At 42.6% G+C, this 21553-nt stretch overlaps 2 protein-coding genes and 2 long non-coding RNA genes across 5 annotated transcripts; 3 read left to right on the top strand and 1 right to left on the bottom strand.

The window, feature by feature from the left end:
• On the top strand, positions 943 to 1653 carry LOC110437075. The gene is made up of 3 exons (XR_002455134.1): positions 943 to 1272; positions 1358 to 1427; positions 1507 to 1653. It is a non-coding gene; the product is annotated as an uncharacterized LOC110437075 (long non-coding RNA).
• Positions 4082 to 5475, top strand: LOC110436796. Its single transcript, XR_002454642.1, has 2 exons — positions 4082 to 4375; positions 5019 to 5475. It is a non-coding gene; the product is annotated as an uncharacterized LOC110436796 (long non-coding RNA).
• On the bottom strand, positions 7593 to 11201 carry LOC8080867 (RNA polymerase sigma factor sigA). Its single transcript, XM_002443872.2, has 9 exons — positions 10202 to 11201; positions 9643 to 9841; positions 9437 to 9529; positions 9220 to 9348; positions 8964 to 9017; positions 8796 to 8873; positions 8646 to 8708; positions 8262 to 8374; positions 7593 to 8073 (listed from the first exon to the last, which is right to left on the bottom strand). The coding sequence occupies exons 1-9, from the start codon at positions 10864 to 10866 to the stop codon at positions 7965 to 7967; spliced, it is 1503 nt and encodes a 500-aa protein (XP_002443917.1). The 5' UTR covers positions 10867 to 11201; the 3' UTR covers positions 7593 to 7964.
• Positions 11745 to 20490, top strand: LOC110436795 (DNA-binding protein REB1). Of its 2 annotated transcripts, none has more exons than XM_021464296.1 (10): positions 11745 to 11904; positions 13820 to 14852; positions 15453 to 15537; positions 15833 to 15944; positions 16707 to 16819; positions 17599 to 17696; positions 17820 to 17896; positions 18402 to 18476; positions 19090 to 19152; positions 20070 to 20490. In XM_021464296.1, the coding sequence occupies exons 2-10, from the start codon at positions 13830 to 13832 to the stop codon at positions 20254 to 20256; spliced, it is 1833 nt and encodes a 610-aa protein (XP_021319971.1). In that variant the 5' UTR covers positions 11745 to 11904; positions 13820 to 13829; the 3' UTR covers positions 20257 to 20490. The 2 variants fall into 2 exon arrangements, with proteins under 2 accessions (XP_021319971.1, XP_021319972.1); XM_021464297.1 differs by lacking the exon at positions 11745 to 11904 and adding an exon at positions 12672 to 12934 and having other exon boundaries at positions 20070 to 20438.

Raw genomic sequence — 21553 nt, 5'->3', positions numbered from 1 at the left:
GCTCGCCGAGAGGTCGCCGCTGACCGCCGTCCCCATGCTCCGGCCAACTCGGATGACAGCTAACCGCCGGATTTCCGCTCCAGTGACCTCGGCATTGAGGCCTGGCCCATGTTTGGTAATTTTCTCCACTTCTGTTTTATGATCTGGTTTAGCCTGATGCAGCTCGTGCGTGTGTGCTTGTCTGAATCTGAATCCTAACGATGCAACTGCACTAGGGAAACCTCGATGGTGTTGGTTTGATGCATGGAACAAAGTTGTACAGTAATGGGATATTAATTGGGTCTGTTACATGAAAAAAAAACTTGGAAAAATATTTACTAGCCTCTTGGCCTTGACCAACAAGCCTCGTTCTCCTCTCTTTCTCAGCCCATGAACAGATTCGAGGCCACGATTATCTCCAATGTTTGCATCAGGCTTGGGTAGCAGGTAGCTTCACCTCAGCTTCTCTTATTAATATTATACTAATAATACTATTAATATACTATATAAAGAGATGTGATCAACTAATTCTTGATCTTCCTCCTTGTCTTTTCAGCAAAGAATGGGTCCGAAGCATAATTCCATACCCAATCTCTTTAAATCTTAGAACAATTAGAGATATTTTAGATGAAAAAATACCCATGGATCCTAATTGTTTTAACATGGCTGTTCGGACGGTTGCATGTGATGATGCCTGGTTCTTGATAGATGATATAAAATACCGCTTCATGGACCTTAAGTTTTGTGTAAGTTAAAATAGTTCTTCCTTTATTATGTGCGGTGTATATAATAACGGTATAATTAATTAAACATAATTAATGTTTTTTTCCAACAATGAACAGGACATATTGCAGATTGGACGAGATCAAAGATGTCGTGACAAGATAAACTACGAAGAACTATCAAAATTGCTTGGACCGTGGCCTGACATGTGCCACGACATTAAAGAATGCAACACTGTAAGATATATGTTATATAAATTCTTTTTAAAAAATATATGTTCCACTTATAGCGGTGTTTGTTTACAGGTTCTATTGCCATATCATCACGATAGACTCTACATTTTATTCATAATAGACATGACAAAGAAATTAGTCTACATTATGGATCCCCTTAGCCCTAATCTAAAAGAGAAGATGATAGGTGATGATCGATGCAGTCCATATCGTGATATATTATCTGATGTTGCGAATCACTTCAACCTCGCCATGAAATTGGCGAATCCTGCATGGAAGGATAATATTTTTGACTGGCATCGTGAATTCCCTACATGGATTCAAGAACACACAACTAGTAATAACTTACAATATGTATCATCTTTATTAACAAGTAGTCTTTTTGTTTAAGTTACAATAAATAAACACTTGCTTTTATCCAGGAAAAAATCAGGCTTTCTTGTGTATAATTACCTAAAGAAGTGGACCGGGGGGAGACTGATGTTCAACACTGTGAGCATATATATTCTCTGTGTATATTTGAATAATGCATATCAAATTAATAAGTTAATTTACTATCTATTATTGACAGGTAGAAGATACAGATGGAATTTTTAGTGGATATTACTGAAGCAATTCAGAGCTTATCTCTACTACTAATAGTTTGTAGTATGCAATACATGATATTGTAACGCCTTTATGCATGGATGGATGTACCTCATACTATATTTATATTTATGGTCGCAACTTGCATGAGACAAATATATTAAATCCTATCGTCTGGTTATTTTGAAGAGCATTTTTTTACTGCAATTTTTTAATAATAATTAATTACGAAAGTATCTTTTCTTAGTAGAGATAAAGAGATAGATGGTTCACGTTTGTTGTTTTAAGTATATCCTTTAAATAAAACCGTAGCAACGCACGGGCACTATACTAGTATTGAAGTAAGAGACTTGGCACATGCTCATTCAAGCAATCCCCACCTTGGGGCCGTTTATGGGCCACACTAATAAAGTTTCAGGTGGGGTTGTGGGGAACGTCCCCCCCCCCCCGGTTGAACTTAAAAAAACAATTTTTCCTCTAGATGCATCATACGTTTTCACTTTGATCGTTTAAATTTCATTCGGTTGATTTGAGGTTCTTGGCTGTTTGGATTTCCTCCCATGTACTATGACAAATTTACTTTCTTTTCTTTTTGGTTGAGACTGAAAGAGTGAGTGGTTGGATGTGGTTATTGTAACATCTCTTTAGAAAAAGATTTTCAGTTGATAGCTAGGACGTCATTCTAATTATTTATTACCAAACAAACTTGTCAGCAAATTTGTCTAGTTTTCTTCCCTCCAAATGGGCCTTAAGGTGCATCTGTCCGTGACTACAGAAGTTAGCCAGCTGCTCAGGCACCACAGGGGTAGTTCGGTTTACCACACTATTTCAAGAAAAAATATAACCTGCAACTTTATTTCTCTATTTCTGATGCTTTGTACTTTTGTAGTATGGCAGGGTCAGTGAGCCCTGGTTTATTTTAATGTTAATGCTCCTATCCAACTCTCAGTATGCAATTCAGTTACAAGTTTAAAGTTTGATATATTTGTCTTGGATGTAGCAAGCCAGCCAGCAACTAGTTCACAGTAATAAATTCTGACATCATTTTCCCCCATCATTAGGGCCTAAACTCAAGGACCCAAAATCCTGGAAATATGCTATTCCTGGATGCTTTCCCATGCTCACCATCTTGCTAGTATTGATGTATTCATGGCCTTCACTGAAGTATTCTCCAATATGTCACCTTCAGCCGGGTGCTTGACGTGTAGATTGCTAACGAGACTACAAGATTTAGTCTATATAGGAGCATGTGCATGTCAAATTTGTGTTGAGGATTAGAAGGAACTGAAACCACATCAGTTTCCTCAAATATCTCACCTTCTCTCCATTTTAGAAGCGATTTTAGCACTGATACATAGGATTACACATCGAAGTACAATTATCAATTGTTGAAGCAGGCTTGTCAGCTTGTGGCTAAATATTCTTGTGAGCATGGGAAAGCATGTATATATTCTTGTAGATTAGTATACATAGCCATGTGGCCCGCGTCCCGATGGCCCAGCCCATGGCCAGGGGCGAAGCCAGATAGCCAAGCCATTGGGGTCAGCTCCACTAATCACTACCTAAATACACTAACTAACAACAAATTTATATAGGATTTCTCACATTTTATAGGGGTCAGCTGACCCCGATAAACCCCCCTAGCTCCGCCCCTGCCCATGGCCCGGTGATTTGGCTTGGTCTGAGCACAACACGGCACGGTGGCCACTGGGCCCAGGCCGGCCCGCCCTAAGGGACCAGGGCGTGGCTGGGCCGCCACCCAGGTGCGTGGCACGGCACGAGCATGACCCGTTCCAACAGTCGGCCCGGTAGTGGCTCGGTGAACATGATGTTGGTATAGTTATGACTTGTATATATGTGTTGTTAATTGTTATATTGGTGAAAATGATGAAATATTTTAATATTTGGTAAAAATATTAATGAAAATGAGTTGTTGGTTCGATGAGTCGTGGGCTGGCACGTCATGACGTGCTTGACGGGCGGCACGACACGAAAATTGGCCCGCGGGCCGTGTCTTGGAGGCACAAAGCCCATAGAGGCACGGCCCGTTAGGCACGACGGTCCATAGTAGCCCGACGATCTACGGCACGGCATGACACGACGTTGGGTCGGCCCGACATGGCCCGTTGGACATCTCTATAGATTACATTGATCAGTGCTAACTGCCAAGCACGTCAAACGAAGTCTTCCGGAATATCTGGCGGCCTTACGGCCCATCAGCCACGGAGGCCGGCCCAGACTCAGGCGTTACCCGTTATGAAGGAGTACGGGCCTTAATAAAATGTTGACGGAGAGGAGAAAATAGAAGGTCCAAGGCTCAACCTTGCTTTAGAGCATCTCCAACAACTCCTCAAATCCACTTGGTATTCTTATTATTTTGAGAAAAACACAAAAACACCTCTCCAACAACTCTTTAAATTAACTTGGTATATTTTCCAACTTGCTAAACATCGAGTCCGCACGCGTATATCTCCGCGCGCGAAGTAGACTCCGTATCGCGGTTTTCGGCTACGACGTCCTGTCCCGCGCGCGCGAGCGAGCGATCTTCCGAGTGCGCGCCAATCTTTTCCCGCGACGTCCCCGGCCCGATGGATCTCTCTTCCCTTCACGCGTGTAGCCCCAGCCGTCCCTGATTCCCGTCCCTGCTGCTGAAGGCGCGATCGCGAGCCCTGGTCGCGGTGGAGGAGGGAGACGCGGTGGAGGAGGGAGACGCGGGTGTCGTCGATACGCCACTCCTCTCCCGGATCGCGACCTCTCCTCTCCCGGTTCGACGCCCGATCGCGGTGGAGGAGGGAGACGCGGGTGTCGTCGATACGCCACTCGCGGTCGCCGCCTGCACCCAGGCCATCCATCAGGTATGTCATCTCCTCTACTCTATGTCCTCAAATCGATCCCCATCTGCTAGTTTAGGGCTGGGACGTCGATCTTCTAGTTTAGATGCCGACCTAGGGTTTAGGGGAGCAGCGCGCCGAGGACCGGCGTGGATGCGCTCCTCACGAGCATGGTCGCTAGCCAAGGCTCCCTCGACGCAACCACTGGACGCCGGCACGCCTGGCGGGGATCAGTGTGATCCGGAGATCGGAGCTTTGCTTGCAGAGGTGGGGTGAGGTGAGCTGCGCTGAACTCCAGACAAAATGCTGCAGGGCAGCGTTGCTAGTTAAGCATAGCATGTGCTTGGGGATTTAATGCATGATTGCATGCGTACACGGGAGCTGCGGGATCTGCATGATTGCATCATCTTTTTCAGCGTGTCAGATTTCAATTTTTCAGGGTCACCTTGTAGTTGTGCTTCAGCTAACCGTATCTGTTAAAAATCAAGATAGATTCATCGGGCCGGGGAAATTACAGTAGGTTTGCAGGAAGACAACTTTTTACTATAATATATGCCTCTGGTACTGTTGTGGTAGTATGTCTATGATACTGTTGTAGTATGCCTTTGATATATGTTCTGGTACTATACTGTTTTTGCTGTAAATTTTTGTTGTAAACTAATTTTAGAATGGAAGGAGAAGATGGAGATTTCTTGTCCAACATTCTTCTCCATGGAGAAGGGGATCATGTTGCTGGTTTGGACGAGATGCATATTCCAGACACTCAAGACAGTAGTCCTCGTAGTGATGAAGTGCAGGCAAGCCGCACCACGAAGGGAGGAAAGAGGTCAAAAAATTTTCATTGGGAGGAGGATGAAGTTGTTTGTTTGGGATGGTTGGCTGTTAGAATAGTTCACTTGAGGAGCTCTACCTTCCGCTAAGTTATCAAACAAAGAAGACCTATGAAAAACGTTGATGTCATTATGAGACCCAGGCATTTCAAAGAATGCATGCCATATCCAAATATCATCCGAAGCAACAGCCTCCAAAATGATAGTGGGGTTGTCCGCATGCCCCTTGTACTGACCTTGCTTGTCATATGGACAGTTCTTCCACGCCCAATGCATACAATCGATCGATCCTAACATTCCTGGAAAGCCTTTTCCCTCACCCATTGCAAGTAGGCGTGCTATGTCTGCCTTATTGGGAGATCTAAGGTACTCTTCTCCAAAAATTTTATCCACTGCAGCAACAAACCTACGAAGACTCTCAAGTGCAGTACTTTCGCCAATGCGCACGTACTCATCTGTCGCATCAGCAGCAACCCCGTATGTGAGCATACACATTGCGGCAGTGATTTTTTGGAACGAACTCAATCCAAGTACTCCGGCCGCATTCCTTTTCTGCACAAAGTAATCATCATGTGCTTCAACGGCATTCATTATGCGTATGAAAAGATCCCTAGACATCCTGTACCTAAACAAAACAATTCCATAGATTAACAACTACAATGATACTTATGAACATACAACAAATCACATATAAGTGACAGAACATATAACTTCGACGGAATGTTTCAGGAGGGTATGTTGGATTGTCAGCTAAATAATCTTTGAACATCCTGTCGTGTCCGTCTTGTCTATCACGGTAAAACCCTATGACCTGGGATGGAGCCACCATGTTTCTTTTTGACATTGGAAAATGTGTCGATAATTGCAGCAGCTAATGCAATGAGACAGTCATCCTCATCGGATGATGAATCATCCAATTGGCTTCGAAGATGGGACTTTTTCGTAGGCATGTTTTCTGTAACGGCAAGAGTTGTGAACAATCAAAGGAATATACAGTAACTAAAGAACAACAGTTTTTATAAAAAAAAACAGGAACTGATGATCGGAGGACCAACTCACCACAAACGGACGATTCAGAGAAGATTCGTTCCTGAAGCTTCCTTCGGAGGAATTGCCGGCCGGCTTCGTCCGTCAAGCTTCGTTCGGAGTAGCGCGTTCGTCCGTGAAGCCTTCGTTCCTTCGGAGTCGCGCGTCAACGGAGTCACGCGTCACGGTCGACTCGACCACCGGCGGCGGACAAGCACGCGATGACGAGACGCGAGATCATTCGTCGCGAGGTAAGCCCAAATTTCACGTAAAAGTCCAGGCCCAGTACCGGTTTGAGAAAGGTGGGCCTATTTTTTCAATTTTACCAAGTCAAAATACCAATTTGTTAGAGACACATCTTTTTTCCACTTGCCAAACAAAATACCAAGTTGCTATAACTCAAGATATACCAAATAAATTTTAAGGAGTTGTTGGAGATGCTCTTAGAGCAACTACAATTTGCGTAGCAACTGTACTGTATATATGGACATTAAGAGCAACTCCAGCCACACCTTCTAAACAAAGTCTCTATTCTAAATCTAAGAACTTGATCCAAAAAAATCAACTCCAACCCACTTTCTACTTGGGCTCTCATTTTTCATGCCCTCCCAAATTATAGTTTCAGCCTCTCACATCCAGAACCCCCTATCCAATGGGTCTCACCCACTTTCCTCTCCTCACCTATAAATCAAGACAAGAATTATAAATGGTGGAGTTGATGTAGAATTTGTCAATGACAGGTGGGTCCCATGTGAGATAAGGACTTGGTCCATTTTTTTATTGGAGTTGGATATTAATTTGAGTCCCTACTTTTTTTATCATAGCCAGTAAATAAAAGTTTAAGGGCTTAATTTAGGGACTTGGGGTGGAGTAACAACAACAAAGCTTACACGATCGAGTTGCTTCTTATATACAATCATGCTTCTAGTTGCTGACGCCATCATCTTCAAGCATTTCCTTAATTGCTGCATCACACACATTCTTGCAGAGTTGCCTTGATCAGAACTCACGCTACACGTCGACCAAAAGTTTTCCAAAATGTTCATAGATTTTTTCTTGAGGTCTATGATTTCAAATTTCTCAAAATTATTTGCAAATACCGCCATACTATTGCTATTTCAGACATGAAAATCTTCTGGTTGATTTGATGCAACTTGATGATTTGATGCAACTAGGATTACTGATGGAATATTCAGGCCTAAATAAATGGGGGCATCACGTACATATTCTTGCAGAATTTCCTTGACCAAACTCCTGCCACATGTCAATCAAAGTTTTCCAGGATATTGAGAAATTTCTCCTGAGATTTATTTGATTGCACATTTCAGAAACACGGGGTAAAGCCCCGTTCGCGAAAAAAAAAGATTGCACATTTCAGACACATGAAAGAGAAATTTCGTAGGCACCGTATTCTTATCCAGTTTCATGTAAATGTAACTGGATAAGAATACAGATCCAGGACATAAATGTTCCTCTACTGATTAAGGTGCTAAATGTACATTGCATATACATACATTACAGAAAAATTATGAAGCTTCCCAAGAAAAAACAGCTTCTCTTTTTGTTGGGTCGCATTGATGATTGTGCAGCCATAGATATCTGAATCATGCATGCCTATTAATTGTCACAAATGTACATGTATAGTTATCTGCAGAGTGAGTGGCAGTAAAAGCCTTTTCAAGGATGATGTACCCTATGCTTCCGAGTATATACAACCACTGCATCTGTGGAACCGACTCAAATGAAAAACATCTCATTCAATATTCCTCAAGCAATGCATCCAAATGTTTCCTCCTTGCAGCATGCTTCAGCTTCTCCATTGCAACGAGTCCTACTTGCCTCACACGCTCCCTCGACAACCCAAATCTGGAGAATATAATTTCCATGCCAAAATTAGAACATCAAAATCCAAAACAAAAAAGTCTCTGCAAATTCTCATGGTTGTGCTCAAGGTATGAGCAGACTGTGCATGCAATCCAACTTTTAAAAAAACTTGGTTATGAGTATAGATGGATTGTTCTGTGTCAGTCCAGACAAGAATACTGAATACTTACTGTCTGCTGATGTCCTCCCATGTATGGCACTGTTTTCCTATGCCATGATACAATCGAATAATATCCCTCTCACGCTCGTTGAGAGTTGAATTTATAAGATTATTAACTTCCTCCTGGCACCAACAGAGCATTTATGTTAAAACAGATGTGGAAGTATCATAGAAGGAGAATCTTTAATTTGCTAGGTACATCAGAAATAAAATGACATACTTGCAAAAAAAAAGGCCTAGAAGTATTCCTTAGTTATTACTATGATAGGGTCATGTATCGTAACAAACAACAAATTTGAAGCTATAACAACTGTTTGATACTAATGGATATATCGCTGTCACAAGAAATTAGTATGCATTAGTATTCTCTTCAAAAGAACATTAGTGTGCATACCTTGAGATACCTTTCCTCAAATCCATGCCATGGATCATTTGCGACGTTCTGATCCTCTATATACTGAAAACATGATGAAAAGAGGAATAAAGTTAGTTTCTAGCATACCCCAAGTCAAAAATATAGAATGCTTCATATAACTCTGCTTACACTATGGAGTGTGTCCCCAGGTAGGCCATTTAAGGAGGGGAACGCCTGTTGATCCAGTGAAAGAACCTTGTTCACAGCCTGCATATGTGAATGCTTTTAAGAATGGCAGAAATGTCAAAATGTATTAACCAGAAGAAATCCCACCAGGTAAGACTCAAGTTCTTTTACCTCTGTAGCATTGTGCACTTTCTTTTCCGATATATTGAGCGACTCTGCTATGTTCTGAGGATTGCCAGAAAGTCAAAAAGAACATCAGAATGTTTCAACATTCCTTATTATTAATATTTAGGTTTGGAATTAATAGGAAATTAACTAAAAAATAAGCCAAATCACTGAGATAATAAATCAGGAAATTGCATCTTGAAATACTATGCGGTTTGCTGGAACAGAAGTGGCCAAAATTTCATCAATAAAGCCTCCTTACCTCTACTGTCGGAGCAATTCCTTGATCTTCCAACGCATACTTTGCACCACGAATTGCAATCAACCTCTCATGCAAATAAGTAGGGAGCCTGAACGCCTTTGAGTTATCAGCCAATGCTCTTGAAACGCCCTGGTTACAAGCAAATGAATAGAAGGCTCAATTCAGCTATGATCTGATTAGGTCGAAATTGCTGCAGGACAAGAAAATCTGCTCTAACCTGACGAATCCACCAATACACATAGGTGGAAATCCTAAATCCCCTTGAGGCATCAAACTTTTCGATCCCACGGAGTAGACCTATCAGACCACCCTGCAATATCAATGGACGCATTACATTTCAAGTACAGTAATTTACAGTGTAACAAATAAACAGCTGGAATATCCAGACACATGTTAACTGATCGACACAGCTTATGTCATCACCTGAATAAGGTCTGCCAACTCCACACCTAGGTTATCATACTTCTGAGCAATGGATATCACCAGACGGATGTTGCTCATTGTCAGCATCTCCCTCGCAAGAAATGACTCACGCATTCTTGCACGCAGTTCAGGGGGCGATATATGCAGTGATTGCGCCAGCTGCTTGTATGACGGCTCATTCCCCAGTTTCTCCTTGAGCCTGAACTCAAAATTGGGGACATCGGGGAATCAGATAGGGATTTGGAATTCATTAGATACACTCAGTCTTCAACATGCAACTTTGATCACAATTATGTTACATGAAAACTTAAAACAAATGATGAAAACTTGTAATGTGCGCATGCATTTCAGCCTAGTGAGTATTTTAAGTGGTTCATGAATCATGATATGACAAATATGCGTATCAATTTCCGACTCATTCAATGTAACATGTAGCTACTATGTTAACAATGCAAAAACACACTGGTTTTGGGAGATACGATGCTAACTTTCAAATACTAATGACGTTCCAATTGTGCAATTGATGGGCACGAATTTTGAATTTGAATTGAAAAATTACTTTGATCTTTGGTGCTGAAGCCAGATGCCGTCCTTGATCTTCCTGGAGAGCTGAATGACCTGCTTGTGCGTGAGGAGGTCTTTACTGACGGTGCCCCGTAGGTAGATGCGGTTCCGGCTCTGCATCAGCTCCGGGCTGACGGTGACGCTCTTCCGACCAGGTCCCCGCCGGCGGCCGCTCATCCGCCGCTGCCGCGCCGAGACGCCGGACCGCGCCACCACCACGGCGGCCTTGGTAAGCCTCTCGTCGTCCTCGTCCTCGTCCTCGAAGGGGAGCTGCCACTGCTTCTCGAGCATGGAGCGCTGCAGCAGCACGATGGCCTCGAGCGAGGACTCCAGCTCGAACTCGAACTCCGAGTCCAGCTCCGGAGCCGGGTCCGCCGCGGGTGGAGGCGGCAGCGGCAGCGGCAGAGGCGGGGCGAGCGCGGGCGCGGAGTGGTTCCTGAGCGCCCGGATGGCGTGCGCGCGCGCGTGGCCGGCGGGGGACGAGGATGAGGACGACGAGGAGGCGGAGGCGCGGTGCGCGACGACGGTGAGCTTGGGCGCGGCGGGCGCGAACTGCAGCGACGGGTGCGCGTCCGGGGGCGCGAGGTCGGTGTTGCCGAATGAGGTGGCGAGGAGGCGTTTGCCGGCGCTCAGCCCGATCATCGCCGGCGTCGCGGTCATGGTGCGCGCAGTAGCAGGCCGGCCGCGAGGAACTGGACTGAGCCTACTACCAGGCTCAGCCGAGGAAACGAAGACGACAAGTGGAGGCAGGGAAGCTATGGCCACCACACGCCCGCCCACCGGGAGAGAGAGAGAGAGAGAGAGACGGAGACTGACGAGGGCGAGGAGAGACCGAGAGAGAGCTTCGGCGCTCGCTGGTCCGCTAGTGTTTTACCACGAGAACAAGCGGGCACTCACGGAGGTGTTACCGCGCGCGCCGGCATGGAGAGGTGGGCAGGTGGGGGCGGGGGGAGATTGCTCGGAGCCGAGGAGGGAGGGGAGAGGATAGGGTGCGGGGCGCGAGGGGGCGCGAGGCCATTGGTGGGCGGCAGATATTCTGGGTGCCCTGCCCTGCGCTGCCCCCTCGTCGCTCGCTTTCCGATCGGCTCGTCGTCATCGCTGCCTGCTGCTGCGGTCGTGCCTCCGCCACGAGATCGGCCAGGGCGGCACCAAAAAGATCGCGCTGCCTCCACGCGGCACGCGGGCCACACGACGCTCTTCAATTTTTTTCTTTGTTTTCCTTCTATTCTACTACTAGTAGTTTCGTGGGCTCGTGGGGCGCCCGATGGCCCACCAACAGTGGCCGGCCTGTGCAGCTCTTGATGTTTTTTCTCTCTCTCGTATTTTGTTTTGGTTTGTTTTTTCAAGAAGAAACAGATCAGATTTTTCGTATCCAAAATGGAAATCGATAGAGCAGAATCGGCAAATCCGTTGAAGCCATTTCTCCGCGTACTGTCCGAAAAACCCGCTTTGGAAGCCTGGCCTTTTTCTCCACGGCCCAAGAAACCTTTGGAAGCCCATGTGAGGAATAAGCTGGCCGCCGACCCCGAACGGTTCAACACTCTCGCGACTCGCCAACTGTAGTGCCGCGCCGCCGCTTCGCCTCCCGGTCCGCTCCTCTGCCCGGACATCTCGCTCGGCACCTCCAACTCGGCCGCCGCGGCCTCCGCATCCCCCCACGGCGACCTCCACCTCCTCCTCCTTGGTATCCACCGCGATGTGAGTGCACCCCTCAACTCCTCTCCTACTGCTTAGGGTTTCTATACTCATACCCTGATGATACCCGCGATGCGTGCTCTCCTAAACCCTAGCTAAATTTGGGTGATACAAATGATGCGGGCGAGTTCAGATGTCTGTCGGATTTTTTTTTTTCGCACCCCTTCCTTTGCTTCCATCCCTTGCACTGCATTTCGATGACACACTCTACTGCTAGGAAATCACTGGGTACAATTTTGAATTCGCGAGATGGGTATTGTGATTGGAGAAATTTTGATATTTATCCCGTTATATTCGTGCGCCTCTCAACATTTGTACCTCAGTACCTCGATTCACAGGTCCTTTTAAAATATAAAGCACTCAACGGATCGGCCTATGGATTGTTTTGCAATCTGAAGGGACAGACAAGATGCCTGAGTGCCTGACAACATCAGTTGTTGGAAGGCTCAAACACAACCAAAATGCAAGCTTTTCAGTTTTCACACGGCTAATGCTTCTGCAGCTCTACATTAACCAAAATTAATGTAGAATACGCCGATACGCGGTCAGTACGTACTGGAAGAGTATCCGTTTTTTTTTACATAATGCCATACGTTTGGCTGATACGTATCAAGCACCGGATACACGTATCAGCCAATTAGGATACGACCCAGCCCATTAGGAGGCCTGTCGCCCTAACTGGGACAGAGCGCGGACGCGCAGTCGCCCCGACCCCGAGTCCGCAGTCGCCCGACTTCCGCGACGGGTGAAGCGCGACGCTGCTCGACGCTCGCCCGGCGCCGTCCCTGTTCGCCGGCGACGAGCACGACCCCTGCTCAGCCGCGGAGCCGCCTGTGGAGTCTGTGCACCTGCTCTTCCGCGACGGCTGAAGCCGCGAGGCCACGACGCCCGGCCGCCCGCTCGACGCCTGCCCGACGCCCACCGACTGCTGGCGCTGTCCCGGCGACGAGCAGTCGAGCACGGGCCCTGCTCAGCCACGGAGCCGCCCTGCTCAGCTTGCTCCTCTTCTTCAGTTCTTCGCGATCCAGATCCCGTGAGTAAATCCGATCGATCTCCTCTTCTTCTTCAGTAGTTCAGTTCGTAGGATGTTGCATCCTGCATGATTTCTTTGCTCCCCTCCCCAGTCCCCACACCTCATCTTCCTCTCCCCATTGTATTTCAGCAGTGTTGTGAGTTCTTGTTGCTTGATTTCCTGTATGTAGTGAGTTCTTGTTCCATTAATTTTATTTTTTATTTTATTTTTAATATTAAACGTATCTACGTATCGGGTTTTTTTTGGAAATCGGCGTATCCGCGTATCCGTATCCTTCCGATACCGATACGCGTATCCGTATCCGTGCAACTTAGCTGCTCGCTGGCCGCCAGCGAGGAATTTCTGCCCCTGCGACGTGGATCCAGGGAACTCCCGTGAGATCATCCCCTTCTCTGTTCTCAATCTCTTCTTCTTCAGTTCATAGCTTGTTGTTGCTCGATTTCTTTGCCCCCCACCTCGTATTCCTCTCCTCATTCTCGATCTGCAGTGCAGTGAGTTCATCCCCTACCATTCTGGAGAAGCCTAGAACTGGTGGAGGGAATGCTACGTGGCGCTGCAAGTACTGTCCAATGCTATGTGGCGTTTTATTATCATCAGTTTTAAATTCAGACGTGCATTATTATTATTATTATTTTATTTTATTTTTAAAATAGTAAATGTATCCGCATATCGGATTTTTTAGGAAATTGCCGTATCCGCGTATCTGTATCCTTCGGATACTGATACACGTATCCGTGTAACTTAGAGCATAAGTATCGAACATGATAGTTATTGAGTAGTCAGCTCCTTGTTCGGTCCATTTTGGAGGTCCACCACTGGTGCTACTTGTGTGAAACCTCACAGAATACTAATACTGGTCAATTTCCTGGTGTTTTTGGGCTGCAGCAAAGAGCCCATGGAGAGGGTTTCCGGCACAGAGTGCAGAGAGGGCATGGCTGTTATGAGCAACAAGGAGGAGAAAGAATGCCAAATAACCAAAGTAGAGAAGGGACGGAAGAATGGGAAGAAACATAAGGACAAGGGTCAGGGTGGCGATTGTGAGGGCAAGGCTGTTGTTATGAGCAACAAGAAGGAAAAAGGCTGCCAAATAACCAAAGGAGAGAAGGGATGGAAGAAGGGGAAGAAGCGTAAGGACAAGGGTCGTGGCGGCGATTGTGATAGCTCAATTCATTCTGGTGACAGGAACCATAGCATTGAGATGGAGCAAGCTGATGTGTCAGCCACGATGGCTGAAAACCCCTGCTTGGAGCATGCAGAGGGTGCTATGAGCAAAAGCTCTGTGAAGAAACATAGGAAGAAAAAGAAGAAAGATAAAGAGGTTGAAACTAATGGCCAGAATCAGGTACTTGACCCTGATGAAAATGTTGGGTCAGAAGATGCGGAGAGGAACAACAGAGAAAGAGAACATGATAGGAAGTCAAAGAAGTGCAAACGAAAGCATCAGGATGATGAGACTGCCTCGAGTGGTTCTTCTGCTAAAATTGTTTTAGGGAAAGATAAGAGGAGGAAAAAGGAGTGTTTAGTTACCTGGGACATGGAAGAGGGCAATAAATCTGTCATGTCAAAGATTGGGAAGAAGACAGAGAGCAATAAAAAGAGGAGAAAGGAGAGAAATAATGTTGGTGTTGACCTAAGACGAAATGCACCAGCTGGAGAGGGCAAGAATGGTAAGGGTATCAAAGAGAGAAAAATGTGTGAGGATGAGAATGATGACGGTGAAAGAGAAAAAGAAAACATGGCAAAGCGAAAGGACAAGGGTAGACGAGTGAGCTTCACTGATGATGTGGAGGTGTTTAATATAGGTGGCAGTGATGATGTAGAGGGTGATGGGAGTGGTGAAATTGAACTTGTGCATGGACGACGGTTTACCTCTGAGGAAGATGCGAAGCTAATGGAAGCCATGGTGAAATATGCAGAGGTTTCTTCTCTTGCTTTATAGTTTATATACTGCTGGGTTTCACAAATTGTATGCATTCTATTTAGTGCCTTTGCTTGCTTATAAGTATATGTGGATTACTATTATTTGTTACTAAGTGATGTGGATTATTATTCTTCAACTTACAAAGATGGACCTTGACAATTCTTTTCCCAATTTTAATGTATGTACTAGCCAATTACTGTCTGTTGTCTACTGAACATATTGATGAAATGAACTTTTCATTTTTTTTTTACTTATTCATGTACTGTTTGTAACTTTGTATAAGATACTTCAACTCAGTATTCAACATTCATGTAATAGCTATTGTTATACTTTTTATCGCTCATCCTTTGCATTAACTTTAATGGGAGAGTTCAGAATGTTCTTTACATAGTCTTAACCTATATTTTTAGGTATTCTCATGTTCTATATTTGATTGGTAACCAGTACTACATATATTAAATATTTTTGGAGTTTCAGTGCTATATCATGTTTCTACTTGCTCTGTTTACCAAATAAATAAATCGGTGGGTGGTGGCTATAGTTTACGTGCTCTCCATGGTTCAGACTTCACTTCTTTTAATGTTTTCCTCAATATAGATGAGGCAATTAGGAGAGAAAGGGTTAGAGATGATTGGGGATTGTAAAAAATATCCAGAGCTCAAGGGTTGTTGGCCTGAAATAGGTAAGCCATAAACATTTGGAGCTATCTATTTTACATTCCCCCTCTTATACCGGCTTTCCCTTTTGTACTTAGTATATCAGTTACACATGTAAACTTGTAAACACAATTTGAAATCAGTCTTTAGGCTCATATGCTGAAAGCAATAGTTTGATTGCAAATTTTATTCTTGCTGAATATGCACTTTGCTGATAATTTAGGAATTTGGCTTGTGAATAATGTAAAATGAATCATGTCTTGTCAAAGTCTATGTTTTCCTGATCTAGTTAGCAGATGGTTTACTAAGTATTTGTTGCAGCAAAATCATTACCTCATAGACCCACAGATGCCGTATACAAACGTGCAAGGATCTTACTTCAAAGGAGTGCTGAGCGTAAATGGACTGAAGAGGAGCGTGAGATAGTTCGACGGTAACATAAAATCCTCCTACTGAGAATTTTGAACTTTAGTTTAGTTTTCCATTATATATAATAAGTTTACTTCACATTTCTACATTTTAGTTTTAGTTGTAGAGCTCAACCAAAATGTTGGATTACATGGAACACTAGTCCTTAATTCTATCTTGATTCTGTGTAGTATAAATTAATAAATGTGCTACGAGATGCCGAGGTAGCTACTAGCATCCCTGCATTACTGAAGTTAGATTAAATACTCCCTCCGTTCCAAATTGTAAGTCGTTTTGGCTTTTCTAGGTACATAGCTTTTGCTATGCATCTAGTTTAGATATAAACTATGTCTGGATACATAGTAATAACTATGAATCTAGAAAAGCCAAAACGACTTACAATTTTGGATTGGAGGAGGGAGTATGATAGCATATTAACGGTAATGTGCTATGTCGTTCTGATGCTCTCTGCCTCCCCCATCGAGCCTTAAAGACATTCTTCACAAACTTAGCCTAAAATGCAATATTTAATTTGGTACTGTGTTTAAGATTAGTACTTTCCTTTCAGTTGAATTTTCTTTGTAACTGATGATTTTTTCTTCAATATGATATCCTATCTCTTGGCGTCACTGTATATCCTGTACTTGCTGCGTAATATAAAGCCTAGATGTTGTGTATCATTCACATTGCAGCATACTTTCTTGGCATTTATTGTGAGAAGCAATGTAGGATCTTATGTTTTATGATGACTGGCTTCAGGTGATTAAGATTGCCATGCATGACACAGGTTTGTTGAAAAGAATGGCAGAAATTGGAGGGTATTAGCAAAAGAACTTGGAAAGAATGAAATCCATGTAAAAGATCTTTGGAGACGAATGAAGCCCAAAAATTTGAGAAGAGGTGTCTTCCACTGTATAGCCTTTAAGTTTATCATTTTCATCATTACAACTATACCTTCTTTTTCATTGTTGTGTTTGGTGTACACTATCAGAATGTTTTTTTCTTGCATTAGTTTCATGGCACTCATTTGGTTTAATAAAAAAACAAGATTATGGGGATATAAAATAGGCTTTTACTTTAGTTTATTTTAGTTTTGTTCCATAACTTATGTTATATTCCACAGAGATATTTGCATAGCATGTGTTCATTCTTTGTCATATATATAATCTGAAACTCGGTATGAGTCATACAGGGTTCACCAATAGTTACACCTTCATCTTTGGAGTAGGTACCCCTTATTTTGGGTGCAGATGGTTAATTTGAGCACACTGTTAAAAATTAGAGGCATGGCAAATGGCAACAACCACGAATTTCATTTGGTTTGTGTCAGCTTTGAATGACAGGCACCTGTTTGGACAAAGTGTCAAAGCATCGGTACTTCTGTATAACATGGCTAGACTGCTTGTGTATTTGTATCTTCAGTTACAATGTGTTGAGTCGCTAAATTTAACCAAGTTATAGTTTCAAAGGATGTACAAATTAGACTTTGAGAAAGACCGTAAGTTTTAGGATTTACTAATTAGATTTTGATGTAAACAGGGTTTCACAATGCAAAGGATGTGTCCTAAGTTTTTTCTACCGTGAATTGAAGTTTCATTATGTGATATAGAAAGATAATACTTTGCCCCCCCTCTCTCTCTCTCTCTCTCTCTCTCTCTCTCATTTGGTGAGATGTTCAGGGCATTGGACTCAGGATGAGTACCAAAACTTATTTGACTTGGTAAATTTGGACTTGCGTATGAAAGCCCACCAATACTTCGACCCTGGTCACCGTCAGGTGTGTATTTCTTTATCCTTGTGCATATTTTATATCAGTTTCATGTTTACCATCTTCCATTAGTGCTCTTTCACATTGTTGTATCCTTTATTCCATATAATCAAGTATACTCATTTGTGACAGATAAGAGATAACATTTCTTGGGAGGCTATCAGTGATAAATTAACCACTCGTAATAACCATGAGTGCTGCCAGAAGTGGTTAGTGTTGCCAGCCATTTAATGGATAACATAATTTCCTCCTTGAATATGGGCCTAATTCTGTATATTCCAAGTTTTTCTGCATTTTCTTTTATGTTGGTCTGACTTGTCCGTCCTCAGACTGATTGGGTATCAGTTCTGTTCGTAGAAGTGCAGTGCATGGTATCTCTTTGGCATATTTATTGTTATAAGAGACATTTTCCAGTGAGGCTGATGCTGATAACTGGCAGTCTGGCATTGGTACAGACTCTACTGCAATGTGAATTATTTTTCACATTGTCTAAACTAACATGGTTTGGTTGTATCAAAACTATTGTAAAATGATTACTAGCTTAAAAAATGTTTGAGATTTTATTATAGTGTCAGTTTGGCATGCTTTGACTATTGAAACCCAATCCTTTTATTTCTAATTTTGGTTTGTTTGTCCTAAATTTTCAGCTTATGTATGAAGATACTATCTTCGGACATATGTAGTCGTTAAATGAAATTTATTCATACATAACAGGTACCTGCAATTGGCATCACCACTGGTTAAAGAAGGAATCTGGGCAGATAAAGATGATTATCTGCTAGTGGAAGCGTAAGTTTCTATGGGTTACTTATCAAATATTGTACTATTGTCATACCAAAATGTCATCTGCTTGTCGTTGGGATTATGATTGTGATATGGCCTGAAAGTGCCTCTGAACTTTGAGGTATAAATCTATGATTTCAATAAGGAAAACTTGTGTATTTGATCCCTCTGCTTTTGAGTTAATGCAACTTGCCCCTTGTGCTTTTAAAACCAGACAAATTATCCTTCTTCTATACCAATTCAAAATAGGTCTAATACGCCAAAGGGTGTCTAGCCTAGTGGTTAGAGCACCTAGGTAGCATCCAGCAGGCCTAATACCAGACATGGAATTTGATTACTCTTTCTTTTAATTTACTCTTTTCATGCACAAAATCTGAATGAATAGAATGAAATGCAAGTTCTTTTAGATGAAGGAGGTGTGTACCGGAACAATATTTACCATGTTCACCATGATAGACTGATAATGTGTGGCTGATATGTTTGAATTGTAGGCAATATGCCTCCTGTTACTGTTGCCTGGTAGCATTGTCTTGTTTCTTGGTAGCATTTTTCTTTTCTGTCTTTGTTATCACGATATATTATTTGTTGCCTGCACTAAATTTTCTTAACAATAAACCAGGCTTCAAAATGTTGATGCTGTTTGTGTTGAAGAAGTTGACTGGGAGAACCTTGTTGAGCATAGGTGAGTGTTGATTGCTGATTTCTGACTTAGCTTCAATCTTTCAGCATAGCTTGTTGCTAGAATTTAGTAGTTTTAGTATTGGCTCTTTCTCATTTTTTTAACATAAAATTTAATCGAGTTGATCCAGTCCTCGATTTCACTGAACTACAAATCATTTAGTGTTATTCCATCTGATCTGATGGATTGCCTCTTCCTTTCTGAGGGAAAAAAAAAACATTTGTTCTGAAAAGAGCATTAGCATTACAACACTGAGAACCTTTGAGCTCTTGGGGACCATAGAGTGAGAACCTAGTTCATATGCCATCATTTCTTTCTTGCTGAGATCCTTGCTTGTGTTGTTGCCTTTTCCCGTGCTTGAAATTTGAAAACTTTACAGATGACCTAGGTGTCCCTTTTAGTAAAGATTCCAGTATTATGGAGCTTGTTTTTTTCCCCTACCAAGACTACTGTGTAGCAAATTACCTATTCAGCTAAAACTTCTGATATTCTGTTTATAATAGATAAATAGTAAAATTTGTATGAAACATTGTTACTGTATACCCATTAAGCGACTTTTTTTTTCAAATAGAATGGAATGCTTTCCATATATCAAAGCTACTCCCTCCATCCCAAATTGTAAGTCATTCCAAGAATCTTGGAGAGTCAAAGCATTTTTACGTTTGACCAAAATTATAGAGAGAAATACTAAGATTTGTAACGTAAGTGAATATATTATGAAAATATAATTAAGGAAGAATCTAATGATATTTAGTTGGTATCATAGTAATTATTATTTTATCATATAAATTTGGTCAAACTTAGAAAAATTTGACTCTCCAAGATTCTTGGAATGACTTACAATTTGAGATGGAGGGAGTAAGTATTATCGGACCACTTTGGTTAGTGGTTACAGTAACAGGGTGTTTTCTCTTACTCAGGTCTGGGGAGCTTTGCCGTCAAAGATGGAACCAGATGGTCCGCCTGCTCGGTGGCCACAGAGATAAGCCTTTCATTGAGCAAGTGGAAGTGCTTGCAAGGCGGTACTGCCCAGAAATGCTTCCGTACAGGGAATCAAAAGCAGGTGACTTATCGGCCGGCGAACTTGCTGGAGGCTCTGACCTGTAATGGCTAGCATAACCCCTCAGCGTGTGTGCTGTTGTAAAATTGTTTAGCTTTTGTAATACGTATGCTATAATATGGGATCTGTAGAAATGTTAGCATCATATGGTTCTAAAGCTTCAGACCTTCAGTGCACACTACAGTGTGACTTCAACAAACTCTGTTATTAATTGTTGAGGGCTTATGTATCTGGATTTGAAATGTTGTTCCTCCACTGAATTTAGATGTTTTGTCGTCCAACTAATCACTATTAGGGGCTAATTGTCTTCTGATATTTGATTAGGCACTAGGGCTCAGATTAGACTGACTAGGAATCACTCAAGTCGGAAAAGCTATGGTTAAAAGTACTATTCGCTGATATGTTGTGAGAACAGTAGCATAATTTACTGAGAATGAACCCAAGAACTTGACCGAAGCATGGTTGACGGCCTAATAGTTTTACTCTGAGTCCGTTCAGACCGGGAAGTACTAAATTCTAAGTCATTTAGGCCTTGTTTAGTTCCTATTTTTTTTTTGGTTTTGGGTACAAATATTCAACTTGCGATTTACAGGCAAATTGTGTAATTTGTTTTGATTTTTTATTACATTTGCTCCATACATGTGCCGCAAGATTTGGTGTGAATGAGAACTAAAAAAAAATGGTTTCGGGTGAACTAATCTAGGCCTTATAATAATGATAAAGCATAGTATATTTTCTTGGACTTCGTGATGAACAGGAAACCAAGGGCTAGGATCGAATGCTTTTTTTTCCCCTTTGAAATCGCATGCATTTGCTAGCATTCCACAAGAAAGGAATTGACGACTCCTTCGATCCAAACACCTTTCCACCTAAACTTTCCTATAGTTTTATTTCATGTACTCTTTCTATGGAAATACTCCATTCCAAACCTACAAAAAAATTAGCTTATTTGCGGATTCGTGAACAACCCACCTTAATTTTCCTAAAAAAAAACTTCTTGTATATGAAGTGCTAGCGTGTTTAGGCATGGCATTAGTTTATGTATCAACAACGTAGAAAAACTACCACTAAATTATGGTCCCTAACACTAGGCACAGTGTGTGAGTTGTGCAATACTTGAAACAAGAGACGAGTGTTTGAACATCAAATTGCATATTACAGTTGTCGATGCTTCAACTTGTTTAGTTCGCAAAAAAAATTGAAGATTCTCCGTCACATCGAATCTTTGGTCACATGCATGGAGCATTAAATAAAGATAAAAATAAAAACTAATTACACAGTTTACCTAAAATTTGTGAGATGAATCTTTTGAGCCTAGTTACTCCGTAATTGGACAATGTTTGT

The sequence above is a fragment of the Sorghum bicolor genome, chromosome 7, assembly GCF_000003195.3.
Source record: "Sorghum bicolor cultivar BTx623 chromosome 7, Sorghum_bicolor_NCBIv3, whole genome shotgun sequence".
NCBI lineage: Eukaryota > Viridiplantae > Streptophyta > Magnoliopsida > Poales > Poaceae > Sorghum > Sorghum bicolor.
Note: the sequence above shows the minus strand (reverse complement) of the source record. Positions and strands in the feature narration are given on the sequence as shown.